Source organism: Poecile atricapillus, chromosome 14 (genome assembly GCF_030490865.1).
Source record: "Poecile atricapillus isolate bPoeAtr1 chromosome 14, bPoeAtr1.hap1, whole genome shotgun sequence".
NCBI classification, from domain to species: Eukaryota; Metazoa; Chordata; class Aves; order Passeriformes; family Paridae; genus Poecile; species Poecile atricapillus.
The window spans coordinates 9400590-9414884 of record NC_081262.1 but is presented as its reverse complement, the minus strand read 5'-3'; the positions used below and the strand labels follow the sequence as shown (position 1 = coordinate 9414884).

General features: G+C 47.8%; 1 protein-coding gene across 1 annotated transcript; it reads left to right on the top strand.

Annotated features, from left to right (window-relative positions):
- The first annotated feature begins 415 nt into the window (after nucleotides 1-415).
- Nucleotides 416-14072, top strand: GPR139 (G protein-coupled receptor 139). The gene is made up of 2 exons (XM_058849999.1): nucleotides 416-536; nucleotides 13138-14072. The coding sequence occupies exons 1-2, from the start codon at nucleotides 416-418 to the stop codon at nucleotides 14070-14072; spliced, it is 1056 nt and encodes a 351-aa protein (XP_058705982.1).
- Nucleotides 14073-14295: the final 223 nt, after the last annotated feature.

Genomic DNA, 14295 nt, shown 5'->3' with positions numbered 1-14295 from the left:
GATACAAACGCCCATGGCTGGATGAGCCCCTGCCTGTCCAGGCGGTCTGAAGCACAGCCCAGGGCTGCAGCCAGGCACGCCGCTGGCAGCCTCTGCTCTTCTCCTATTGACTCGTGCGCCAGCTTGGAGGAAAAATCCCTTTTCCCGGGGCCGGCTGCGGGGCTCGCCCGCTGCCCAGCGCCAAGGCGGCGGCTCCCGGCGGCGGTCCCCGCTCGCAGCCGGGCTGGCGGGGGCGGCCCGAGGCGGGGCCGGTCCCGCCCCTCCCCGCCCGGCCCGGCCCGGCCCCGCCGGCTCCCGGGGGCCGCTCCATGTGCCGCCGCCCGCCGCGGGGCCGCGCCGCGCTCCCGCCGCCGCTGAGCGAGCGAGGGGCGGCCCGTGCGGCGGAGCCAGCGCCGGCAGCGGGGACAGCGGGTCCATGGAGCACAACCACCTCCACCTCCACAACGGCTCGCTCCTGGCGCACCACCGCTATGGCTGCGGCTTGGGGTACGCACCTGTCGTCTACTACAGCCTGCTGCTGTGCCTCGGGCTGCCGGGTGAGTGCCGCGGGACGGGCGAGGCTGCGGAGCGGCTCCTGACCGCTGTGCGGGATGGGGGCAGCGCCCGCGGTGTCCTCGGGATGCCCCGGGCTCCGCGCGGCCGGTTCAGACAGAGCATCTCCCGGACAGAGCATCCCCCGGACAGCAGCATCCCCCGGACAGCAGCATCCCTCCGCCGGGTGCTGCCGTCCCGGCGCTGCCTCCCTCGCCGCGGTTTGTCCCTGCCTGCTCTCGCCCTCCCCCCCGCCTTAGCGCACCCTGACTTTGAACTTGACATACAGAGTGAGCCTGTGGTGAAGTTTCTGCCGCTGTCGTTTCGGCCATGTGAGTACCAGAGCGGTACCCACACGGCCGGGTCCCCACCGATCGCCTGCCGGGCCGGCAGTGAGTGCAAGTGTAGCTGCCGAATTTTTCTGCTCCAAATTCCCACCCGACTCCGTGGGGCAGGGCTGGCTTTAGGAAGAGACACGCTACTGCCACGGAACCTGACTGGGGAAGGAGCACGCTGTCAGGGGCTTAGCAGAGAGTTGTCACACTCGTGAGCCTGTCCCCGTGGCTGGTGGAGCAGGACAGGAGGTAGAAAGTCCAGTCTTGAGGTCAGTGCGCTGCAAAGGCAATGGCAATGCTGACACTGAGACCCCTGAATGCAGGTACAGGGCTCGGAAGAAAGTCCCAGCTGACAGGCACCAGCCTCCAGAGTGTATAATCCTGAGCAAAATTTCCTACTTGAAAAGGGGACAAAGATGATTGGAACAAGAAAAGCTGGAGACGGCACAGATAAGGAGGGAAAGGATGTCCCAGTCTTGGATGTGAACAGCTGTGAGGCTCCACTGCCAGCACACAGCTCCAAACGTGCAGATGCCACACGAGCATCACATCGGCAGCACTGTCGAGCTGAGACAGGGACTGAGCAGGTGCTCCCTCCTGGAGGGGGCTGCCTGTGGCTGCTGCCAGTGAGATTCCTCGGCACACAGGACCGAGGGGAGCTGCTGTAGTTACAGTGGGCAGAGCTGCCATCCCAGCGCAGCTTGGGTGGGCAAACAGCATGGCTTGCTCACTGGTTTAACACCTCCAGCCTGAGAGTGACTTAGAGTGATCCCAAGGACAGGTAGAATGAGTCGGGAAAAAGTTCTGATGCGCTGAGGTGAATTGGTATTTTAAGGGTGTTATAAAAGAGAGTTTGGTTGTGTCTTTGTAGAGCTACACATTTTAAGTGCTGTGTGGAATGGCAAGCAGCAATGATAGGTAATAGCCTACAGTTTCTAAATGCTTGTTCATCGTAATTCCTTCTTCTAGCAATTATTTCATAGAAAAATTTTTAATCAGACATGAAGAGAAGCCTGCCTCTGAGCAGCATGCATGTAATTACCACTCTCTGTATTGATGTGCTTTGTGTTGTTTCGGTTTGGGTTTTTTTCCCATTTCTGGCTTATAATTAAAATTTGCTGATTGGCTAATAGTTCAGAGAACTGGAAAGTTAAGTCCTGTATTTACCCACAGAGGATGCAGAGTACAGGAAAGTATCTGTGCTCCAAAACATTGATGAGTCTCAGTCCTGACCTGAAGAGACCCAGCCAGCAGGGATAGGAGGTTGTTTCCTCTTCATTAATTCCTTAGGGGCTGCTTAGATATCCATAGTAATGTAATAAAAAGGCTCTGATTTCAGCAGCAGTCCCCTAGGAACTGAGCAAGAGCCTCTCAGGATTATCAGGTGAAGAAGTTGCCAAGAAGCACTCTGTGGCTAAGCTTGCCTTTGTATGTCTCTGAAATGGGGGAAAGTCTTGCATGCCCAGACAAGAAAAATAATTTAATGAACGTTCTGCACATACTTGCACCAGCTCCCTTAGGATACTGCATTGTAATTACAGACCCAACACTGTCATTCTAAGAACATGGTTAAAATCAGACATGGTCCAAATTAGCAATGGTTTCATGCATTTCTCAAGGGATTGGAGATTAGAGCAGTGGCACCAGTGCCAGTGCTTAACAGAACTGGCCAAAGTATGTGGTGGTGCAGCCCTGCTGGGTTCAGTGGGCTTTCATCAGGTGTGGATGTGTCCAGAGTGCATTGTCTGAGGACAGCACTGGCACTGACACCTGGACTTGCTGCACATGTACAGTATGCTGAGTAAAAGCACAGCGTGCTGAGTGCATGAGAAATTCATGAGATGCACATGCACAGAGATGAGAACAAGCTGGATGGGCTTAGGGGAAGACTCACACAGCCAGGCTTCATTGAGGTGGGGTACAGCAGTGTTAAAAAGAGCTTTTCGTGTTCTAAGTTGAAGCTGCTCTTTAGTTTTTTAACATTAGAAATTTGTAAAGGTAGCAGACTTTATTGGCTGTTAGAAAAAGAGTCCTGAAGTACATGGGATTAGCGCTGTGTGATGCCAAGAATTTAAGAGAAAACCTGTCTAGGATCTGTCCTCAAATGCAGCAATAGTGCATTGTTTTGCTGAAATGGAAAGAGTTAACTCCTTGCCACAAATCTTGGAGAAAGACTGATGAGAAGCCAGTTAACTGATTCTACCTTTCCTGCTGTACTGTCTGAAGTAAATTTCACTAACTCAACAACTCCACGTTGAGGCCAAGCGATGCCAGGCCTGGCTGTGTGTGCAGTGGAGGCATCCTCTGCCTCCCACCCCTGTATAACCCAGGCACCTCAGCAGACCCTGTTCTCAGCAGTGGCTCCTTCTCCCTCTCTGTTCAGCCAGGCACCAGAAAGCCTGTAAAAAGCAGAGAGGAGAGAGAGCAAAGTGAGCTCCATTCAGCCCTGCTCTGGCAGTAGCACACAGAGGCAAGAGCCAGGCTGCACCCTACAAAGAGAGGCACCCACAGAGGCACCACTGCACACTGACCCTGCACGGCTGGTACTGCACCCGAGGCGGCTGCAGCTCGCCCAGGGGTCATCGTGTCTTCAGGCAGCTGGACCAGGAAACTGCTTCTGTTCCCTCTAAGCAGAGGCTGGTAACACAAAGACAGTTTCTTGAAACTTGTTTTGAGTGCAGGCGTGCAAAGGTGTCCCACAAGTACGCGGTCCTGCTGCCAGGAGTGGGGTGTCTCAGGATCAGGCTGCAGGGAACAAGGAGAAAATGGCAATGCAAACACGAGGCAGAGGTTCTGGAAGTGGGGTCCTCTCCCATTTAGAGGGGAAGGTTTCTTATTTATGGAGCTGTTCTGCAGCTCCTGCTCTGTTAACCCTATTCTCCCTTTGTCTGTCAGAGAAAACCTCTGAAGCACCTGCAGTTTGCTGAGAGGCAAGAGAAGGGCTGGAAAAAGTCTTAATGGAAGTGTATCTTGCTTTAGTGAGAGAAAATGCTAGAGAAGGGATGGTTTTGGATGTGGGGGAGGGAATAAACTGCTCTGATTCAGTCCAAGAAGGGGCTGGTAAAGGTGAGAAAGCAAAGAGCAACAGGTACCGCTCTCAGTCTGTCCCTTTGTCAGTGAGAGCTGCACAAAGCAGCTGCACCAAAGAGCTCCTTCTGTGGTAGGACCACTGAACACACCAAGAAGTTCAGGCACAGAAGCAGCACTGCTTGCTGCAGACACCTGCCTTTGACCTTGATTCCTGCTTCATTAGAAGGAGCAGCAGCAATGTGGCTGCCTTGTATGCAGTCACTTTTTCCATCAGGAGTAGTGTATTGCTGCTGGAAGGACAGAGCATCAGCATTTCCTACATCAGGGTCTGGCCTGATCCAAGTTCCCAGGGCTCATCTCCTCCTGACAGTGTGAAAGGCAGAGTGAAATCTGGCTTTCCTAGCCAGTCCCAGTAGGATTGCTGGTTCCATTTTGCTCCCCAGTAGTTGCCTACCTGGGATGCACTTTGGCTCTGGGGATCATTGCATCCCAGTGACACAAAGCACAGCACCTTTACAGCATCTCCAGGAGGCAACAGACTCACAGTAATATCCCAGGGAGGTGCAACTCCAAACTTCAGGAGCCTGGTCCACAACTGTTTCTTTTATTTGTGCTTTAGGCTTTTGCATTAAACTGATCACACTGATCTAAATGTAGATTCAGGACTTCACAAGCTTGGGAAAGCAGCCTGGACATGGTTGGATGCTCCCAGCTGGAAGGTGTGAACAGGTAGTGTTCATGTCAGACCTGCTGCTGAAGAAGATGACGTGGAGATGGGGACAACCTGGGTCATTTAAAGCCCAGCCAAGCACAGAGTGCATTCACCGGGCTCCATGTGGAGGGGAAGAAGCTGCAGTCCTGACCTGGAGGAGTGTGTGAGCTCAGCAGGGGTGCCTAGCTGGTGTAACACTCTGTGAAGAGACAGATACACCTTATGGGCCTTGCTCTAACAGATGACAGGTTGGATGTCATTGCCCAGCAAGGCAGATGCTTCCCGGGGTGTTGGATTGACACGTGGGTGCACTGTGCCCACTGCAAACTGCAGTACAGTCACAGGCAAGCCCAAAAGATGGAGACATGATCCTCCTGGGGTTTTCTCCCTATATAAAGTTTGGAATGAGGAGGCTCTCTGGGAGATGTGCATGCCTGGCTCATCATCCTGGTAAGGCAGGTGCTGTTGGTGGGCTGAGGACCCCTGATCAAGAGACCTCACCACGCAGCAGCCCAGCTGTGTTCCCTGCACTCCTCAGCTGTGCGGGGGAGCGAGACCTGGAGAGGATTGCTGTGCCCACAGCTGTACCCAGCTGCTACCACGAGCACTGAGGGGGACAGGTAGCAGTGTTAGTTGGTGACTCACGTGGCGTGTAGTAGCAGTAAATACCAAAGCAGGCAGAGGTACATAGAGCACACGACGCTGTAGAAGTGTCTGACTCGTTTTGGATTCCTGCCATCTACTGCCTAGTATATTCTTCTGCAATCACAGTACAGGCTTCTGATTAAAGAGACCATTTCCAAGACCTAAACAGTCTTTCTCATAGCAGCATACCTGAAAAAGAGAAGTGCTAAAGGAAGATCCGAAATATGAGTGGGAGAGTTGTTACAATGTAGAGTTATGACCTTGAAAAAACAGCACTCTCTGCTGCTGCTCATTAGTGAATAAGAACCAAACCCTCCTGAGACCTGATTCAACCACCCTTTTTACTCAAAGGCCATATATTCTCTAACTTAAAATCTGAATTGGATGCAAGGCCCATACATTGCATCCTACTAAAAAGGGGACAACAGATTGCCAGAACTTTAGCTTGGCTATGGAGCAACTGAAGGGTGCTACAGCTCACTTACAATAGCAGTACTGGACAGAGGGGAACAAAACTGCTGCTAACATGCTTAAAATGAGTAATTTCCTATTGTAAAATGAATGCTTGTTCTTTAGGAGAGAAGAACCATTATGAAAAATGACAGATTCATTCTGTTCCTGCACAGAACTGGTGACATCAAGGTGTGCAGATGGGAGTGATTTAGTTTGGTCAGTACATCTGGAGCCTGTAGCCTCTAAAATCTTGCAGCCTGAAAGACAGCATGTGGCTGAATCCATGCACAGATTGTGGAGAAGTTGATTGTACATTTCTGGATGCCACTAGACAGAGTGCAATTGCGAACTTTGGATTTCTTCTGCCACGTCAGTAGGAAACAACACTGTCAGGGCTGTAATGATAATGAGGTGCCATATTTGGGAGGCTCAGCAGACTATGAAGCGCACAACCTTGCATGGCAGGCTGCTAAAATGGATTGGAAAGGAAAAACTCCAAAGTACATTTTTCCTTGAAATGACAACGACACAAAAGAGAGAGCACAGCCAGTTTTCACGGTAGGTGGGTAATGCAGAGCCCCCAGTTGTTAAGAAGTCAAAACATTCAGAAGCACTAGGCAGTCTAATATCCTGCTGTTCTTCATCCACTCCCTTACTTAGTTCTCTCCTCCTCATCCTCTTTCTGCTCCCTTCTGTAAAATGGGGGTGAATCAGCAGAAACAAGCCAGCAGAAGGCCTTTAACCACACACGTCACAATTTGGTGTAGGCAAACAAACAACATGGAGATGTCCTGATGGGGGCTGTGCTCTGCTTTTGCCAAGGGCAAAACAATCCCTGTTCACAAAAGCTTCCACCTTCCGTTTCAGGTGGTCTTTTTGAACCTATAATCTCTTTTCTCATTAGCTTGAGACACCAGAAAAGGAAACAAAGCCAAAATTAACTCCTTGAGCACAAGAGGCCTTACACACAAATCAGTTCTCATTTTGCAGAATATGGATATGTACTTACAGATATGAAAACCCAATGTCTGGAGTGCCCGTGGTGCTGTTCTTGGAGGGACATCATGGGAGAAGATGGTATTGGGTTACCAATACAGTGTGGCTGTGCAGAGAGAATGAAGTGCAGGCAGCCAAGCAGGACCAGAATTAGCAGTACAGAAGATGACCAAAAAGAATTGTATCCCTTTATCCATGGAAGAAAAGAGAAGTTTGCCTGTTGTAACACTGAAATTCTTCCCTTCTACCAGCTGAAACAGTGTCCTTGCAATGTACAGTCATTAATCCTCTCCATCTTTTCCATCACATGGAGTATTGCCTGCACGGACAGGTGCTCCAGAGGTTGCTTTTGGTCTCAAGACAAATCACCTGTCAGTCAGTTACATCAGACTAGGATATTTCTCACATATTTGTTCGCTCCAAGTGTGTTTTCTTCAATGTCCTGACTAGCACACCACAGTGATATATCTAGTGGGGATGCAGTATATTCTCCGTGGGGGAATAAAGCCAAACTGCAATGGTTTTACAAAGTCTGTAATTTCCTGCATACTGTGTAAAATTGGCATCATCTCTGAGAAAGCTTGGCCATGGGGTTTGCAAGCATGAGCTCCTATTGCATTACCTAATGCTTTAGGAAGACATAAAGACTGGTTTATTTTAGCAAAACCACAATCAAAGGTAAAATTCTCTTAATTATTCATGTTCAGTAAAGAATTCATGGCAGTGTCCTTATGAAATCACATCCTCTCTCCATCCCAGTCATCCCATGAAACACCTCTGGCACCTGCCTCGGTACTTTGGCATTTGGTTTCAAAAGGGTAGAATGGTTTTGTCACCCTGGAGCTCAAGTTACTCAGCTTGAGACCCCTTACACTGCCCTGACAGCCCACATTTAGAAGCCACAGACACCTGCCTAATGAGACACCCAAATTGCCCTGAAAATCCCTGTCTGTCCAGATATGTTGCATGAATAACCAAATTCCTTTTATGATTTCTGCATCATTTTGCAGATCACTTTTTCTGTTCCCAGCACCAGTTTCCATTAGAAAGCTGTACTGCTCTAGTAGCAAGATGCAAGGCTAGACTTTGAGATGTGCATTTTAGACATTTTTATCCTTGTGTGGGTACCTCTAAATAAGGCTTTAGAGTGGCAGGAGCAATGTCTGAGATTCATTAGAGACTTTCTGCTCTGTAGGTCCATTTCAGGAAAGGTGGACAAGGAGGGTGAAGATGACAAGAGGAGAACCAGATCCCTGTCCCATTTATGCACATATGGCCCCAGTGAGCCCAAACCAGACCTCCCCACGTCCTTGCCCAGTGTTTATCTGGGCCATTCTCATACTGCAGAAATAGCCCTATTTTATACAGACTACTCCAGAAAACTCCAGTGGTCTGGGAAAGCCAAAAGCAGCACGGTGTAATTGCACCTTTCTGCCAGACTCGGTGGCTGGCAAGGCTCAAAGGGAGTATCAGCCATTGGCATCTCTGTGCCATTACTGTCTGTGCCCTCCAACTGTGAGGAAGTGCTTGTGCTGGATTAAAATCCTTCTCTGGCCTCTGTGGCCCACTGATGGCTAATGCCAGCTGCAGAACAGAGTACCTCTCTCACTGCATCTTTCCCCAGAGCCATCTCAGCTAATAAATGCTGTCAGTGAGAAAAATGGCCCCAGAGGCCAGATTTCATTGTCAGAATCTGGCCTCTGGCACTGATGTCTCATTCACTTGTGACTTGTAAGCACAAGGCCGTGTTGTGTTTTCCCTGACAGTAACTAACCCTGGCTCCTGCACATAGGAGGGAGTTTGGGTTGTCCTGGGCAGGAGCTTGGACATCCTCTACCTCCAGGTTCTCTTTCAGCCTCAGAACTCACGTGTTCTGTCCTGGCACATGAGATTTTCTAAGTGCAAGCCACACGAGGGCCTTCCTACAAGGTGTGAAACCTCCTCCAGTAGCAGTCCTGTCTGCCATAATTTCATGATGATTTTTTTGGGTTTTTTTTCCCCCCCAACATATTCCTCTCCATTCCCCGGGAGATGATGCAGGCACTAGCAGAAGGGGCTGACAGCTCTTCCCTCTTGGGGGTGCCTTGCTGTGTGCTGTTTGACAGCACTCAGACATCTGAACAACAAATAAATCCACTTATTTTCAAAAATCAATCCTCACAGGAACTCCCCGGAAAGACAAAACTTGTATTGCAGTAATTATATTCTATAAAGTATCTCTTTATGCTTCACAGCAGTTTAAGGAAGAAACTCAGAATATGCTAATAAAAGAGAGGAACAAACTGAAGCACCGTTCATTCTGTCCCCATCTGCTCTACTGCTGGGTTTGATCTATATTGGATCAAATCGGTTGTAAGAGGAAAATGTGGACCTACCCTATCTTCTTTAAGGGCAAACAGCATGCTGAGGTCATTTAAAAAGGTCACATAACCAGCTATAGCCAACATAATTATAATGTATTTACGGTGCCACAGTATTCTTGGTTGGTTTCTTTTTTTTTTTTTTTGTTAATAATTTCTGTTATGTAGCACCTTTGTCAGAAATCACCCATTGTCATCAGCTTCTCCAGAGAGCTCCCACACAAAATGAGGGCTGAATGCCATCCTCATCTCCAGTCTGGTAACTACTGGTGAGCAGCTGTGTTAGGAACTGTGGCCAGATCTGCCTGCTGGACACAGTACCTGTTTACATTTGAATATTGCCTCCTAGATTAGAGGAAATCATCTATTTCCATCAAGCCAGAACATCCCTTTTTCTCACCACTTATTTTTAGCATATTGTACTTACATTCTCAGAGTTCTTAACTCTGAGAAGGAGGTGTTACTAACATTTTTTCTGAGGCAATTTAAAATTTACCATTTGTAGCTGTCTCCCTGTGCCAGTCAGGTAACTGCTGCTAAGCCTGTAGAGAAGTCTCACACATTACACAATAATTTGTGGGGATCCTAGCAACAGCTGTGTTGGGTAAAAGGTGTCCATTATATTCCATGACCTAACGTTTATCATGCTCAGTGAGCAACACTCGTGGCTACTTCATTTAGGTAGTTTATAAAGCTGAACTGCTGAACTACAGAACCAGCCCTGTTCCCAGGGCAGGGAGCCACTGCTTGTGTTGTAAAGGCCATTTGACTGCACAGGCTGCTGTGTACGTGCAAAGTGCTCTCAATTAAAAAAAGAAAAAACAAACCACAAATAAAGCCCAGAACTATGCCTATTTCTTCTTTAGACAGATAGAATGGCTCCTGCTTAAGCTCACATGCAGTGAAAATAGTCACTGAAAGGAGCTCTTCCAATCCCCTGCAAAGGCTGTTGTTATTCACTATTTGAGTGATGACTGTAATCCATGAAATGAGAAGCTGGGGGGCAAAACTGTTCTTGAGGCACAGGCACTGCTTTGAGGCAGAGAAGACTGCCCAGGCTTCACAACCCAAATCCACACAGGAACCAAAGTTACTCCCAAAGGAAGATCCCTGTCAGACACAAAGGACCTGCAATGAATTTTGGTGCTGCTGTTTGTACTCAGAAACTGATAAAGTCAGAAGAGATGTCAAAGGAGGGATGTAAGTGTCCTGTGATGGAGCCCAGCTGAGTTAGAAGGTTGCCTTGTTTTGAGCAGCCTGGAACAAAGGTGTTTGGGTATCAGAGGCCTTTGGATGCTGTGTCTCAAGTGTCTCACATCCTCATGCCTGGAGGGAAAGAATTGAGACTGCCATTTTGTACAGTTGCTTCTAATCATCATCATCAGCACCTCAAGGCTTCAGCCAGCTAGTCCCCAATCAAGCCCTGGTTCTCAAACAGATATTTATAAATTCAGAATACTGCACTGCAGCAAGTGACGCTGGCATAAATTCCCATCTGTCATCCCCTAATCATCTCCCAGCACAGTGATCAATCTCTTTCAAATTCAAATGATCTTAACCACTTAGTATCTAGAAAATACATCGCAGGAAATGGGCAGTGTACCATCCAGGACAGTTTAGGGGTGCTGACCTATCCAGCAGCTGTATGTAGCTCCACCTATATTACAGCAGAGACAGATATTTTTATATCTCCATCATCATCATCATCATCATCATCTCTGCCATAGTTCTCCTTACAGACTACCATGCTAGTGCAAGAATTAGTGTCAGCAAGGTTAAAATATAAGGTCACAAATACTCTTCCATCACCTTTCACCCCCAGTGGGTAATTTTTGCCCACCAGAGAGCAGGACACTGAGGAGACACTCAGGAGTTACTGAGAGACTGGCACAAGGACACAGTTGGTCACACAGAGTGGTGTGCCACTCACTTCCATTTTACTGAGCTTTAGACACCCTCTGAGGACACACCAAGGACCAGCTTAACGCTGCCTAGGAAATGGATGAACGATTGAGGCATCCACAGCTTATCTACACTTCCCCTAAACAGTGTGCAGGAGGAAAAATACTCACAGCTCCTGTGCTAAAACACTGGCATACTGGCAACTTTCTGCTGCAGCCCAGTATGTATCTGTTTTCACAAAGTCAGTGGTGTTACTATATTTCATATCATCCAGCAAGAAAAAAAGCTCTAATGTGATCCCAGGGAAAGCATTTCCAATAGAAGATACAGTAACCCTTCCAGAAAAAATTGGGTAGAGTTCGTGTGTACTTCATCACATCAATTTTCTAATCTGGCTCACCAAGCAAGGGTTGCTGGCCTTAGACAAATAACTTGCATTTCAGCACACGCTGTTACTGCTGTGGCTGGGCACCCTGAGAGAGGCAGGGGCAAAGGGTGCAAGGGACTGCTCATAAATCTACTATTTGCTGCTCCTGTAGCAAAACAGAGCAGGGTTAGAAGCAAGCAGCAGGACCCCTGCAATAGATAGAAAGTGTGAGGAGCAGGGCTGCTGTACCTGAGCACAGCATGGCTGCAGCATCCCTGCAGGAGCTGCTCTGACAGTCAGGCCAGAGTTACCAGCAGGGACCAGTGCCTTCAGACATCCCCCTCGCTGCTCACTGGCTCCAGCTGCTGCTACTGGAATGAGTCAAGTCCAGAGGATTTAAAGAGAAGATGCACCCCATGGGTCACATCCAATATCTGTGAAGCTGAGCCAGTCAGCCTGGCTGGCCAAAGCCAGCAGTGGCTGCAGAGCCATGATAAACACTCCAGCTCGAGGATTTCCTTGACAGTACATCACTCACTGCACCTCCAGGGCTCATCAGCAGGCACAGCAGAGGCATTTCTAAGCAAGTAAGTGAAAAATGACACAGCAGTTCTCTCTGTATCACCTCTTGTCTCCCACGTCTGCGCTGAGCTGAAATCAATGCAGTTGCATTCACGTTAATGGAGGACAGAATTGGGAAAATTCCCCTGAAGGCAATTTGAGACAGTACCATTGGAAAGATCGTGCTTATTTTTATTTTTTTTTAATATAGGGAGTTGATTGTCATGTTTGGTTTAGGTTTTTTTTTTCCCAAGATACAAAATTAATACATTCAGTTAACACAAAAATAGGTGAGGGCTATTAGTCAAAATCATTCACTCTTCTGCAGTTCATTTCCCTGGTGGCAGAAATCTGCTCCCAGACAGCAGGCTTTGAAGGCATTCATGAAGGAGGAAGTTTTTTCAGTGCCAAGTAAAGCAGTTTTTTAAAAAACAAGCATTTTCAGTTGTAGGACGTGTCCTAGGCCATCATTACCTTTATGTTACCAACTTCCTTTTTCTCTGGTTTAAAGGAATCTTTACAATTATTGTTGATTTGTTTTGGGAAATCCATCAAAGCTGCAGAAATGTTTGAAGCACTGAATGCACAGAAGAGGTGATTTACAGAACACTTAGGAAAGTATCAACTACGAACATTTGGCAGCCACTTGTACAGTAAACCAGATCTCTGATTTTTAAGTACTTCTTCAGGTATTCTAGCCAAGTGATTCCAGCCTCTTATGGGAGCAATCTTGTGTCTCATTCTAGTCAAACTGATAGTAGGAATAATAGGAATTTATTTTTTTTCCAATTCAAGACTAGACAGTAAGTTCTAGCAAACGAGAGGAAGTAGTTAAAATTTGGCTACGCCTTAGTGTTCCAGCAAATCTCGCAAGTACCACAAGGGCTGTTTATATTCCCTTCTCATTCATCCCTCATTATATGAAAAAGTGAAAAAAGCAAGGTGGGAAATAAGAGCAAGTGTGTGTGTGAGCTTTTTTTCTCCTGCTACCACTCCCTTTGTGTGCACAGACAGGAGTCCCAGCACCCTCTGCTCAGGGGGTGGGTTCCAGAGTTGGGAGCAGGGCCACATGGTCCTGTCATTGCAACACCTGGTCTGAGACACCCAGCTGGGCTGTTTTCCTTTTGGTATCTTGAACTTTAATAAGGTGGTCATGTTGCCAAGTGCTTGAACAACTCCAATCAAGGGCTCAGAAAAGCTAATGTTACATCTTAATAGCCTAACTCTGTGTTTCTTTCTTCACAGCAAACATCTTGACAGTCATCATCCTCTCCCAGCTTGTAGCTCGCAGGCAGAAGTCCTCCTATAATTACCTTCTAGCTCTAGCTGCTGCTGACATCCTGGTTCTCTTCTTCATCGTCTTTGTTGACTTCCTCATGGAAGACTTCATCTTAAACAAACAGATGCCTCAGGTACTGGACAAAATAATTGAGGTCTTGGAATTTTCTTCCATCCACACGTCCATTTGGATTACAGTCCCGTTGACCATCGACAGGTACATCGCCGTGTGCCACCCCCTCAAGTACCACACGGTCTCCTACCCTGCTCGTACTCGCAAAGTCATCGTCAGCGTCTACGTCACCTGCTTCTTGACCAGCATCCCCTACTACTGGTGGCCCAACATTTGGATTGAAGACTACATCAGCACGTCCATGCACCACGTCCTCATCTGGGTCCACTGCTTCACTGTGTACTTAGTGCCCTGCTCCATCTTCTTCATCCTGAATTCCATCATTGTCTACAAGCTGCGGCGAAAGAGCAATTTCCGCCTGCGAGGGTACTCCACAGGGAAAACAACAGCCATTTTGTTTACTATAACTTCTATTTTTGCCATATTGTGGGCGCCAAGAATAATCATGATATTGTATCACCTCTACGTGTCTCCTATAAACAACAGCTGGGTGGTCCATATTGTGTCGGACATCGCCAATATGCTGGCACTGCTGAACACTGCAATTAATTTCTTCCTCTACTGTTTTATTAGCAAAAGATTTCGCACAATGGCAGCTGCCACCTTGAAAGCCTTCTTTAAGTGTCAGAAGCAACCTGTGCAATTCTATACAAACCATAACTTTTCCATAACAAGCAGCCCTTGGATTTCCCCAGCCAACTCTCACTGCATCAAAATGCTTGTTTACCAGTATGATAAGAATGGAAAGCCTATAAAAATATCACCATGAAGAGGCAAATAGCTGGAGTTTCCGGGTGCAAGTTCTTTTCAAGTGGTTACATCTTCAGGATGTAATTTTCTGAAATGGCTGTTTTGAAGAGAGGTCATTTGATTTCATTTCCCTGGGTGGCCAGGGGCAGATCAGACTGTCGGGAGGAAACAGGAGCACTTGATTTTAGGAGCAAAAGTGAGAAGGCAAACACCTCCATCTCTTATATAGCATCTTGAATATC

What these genes read in the sequence shown, in the direction of transcription:
- GPR139 (XM_058849999.1), top strand. Translation starts at nt 416, where the DNA reads ATGGAGCACAACCACCTCCACCTCCACAACGGCTCGCTCCTGGCGCAC. An exon ending in GCTGTGCCTCGGGCTGCCGG is followed by an intron (nt 537 to 13,137) that starts GTGAGTGCCGCG and finishes CTTTCTTCACAG; the next exon opens with CAAACATCTTGACAGTCATC.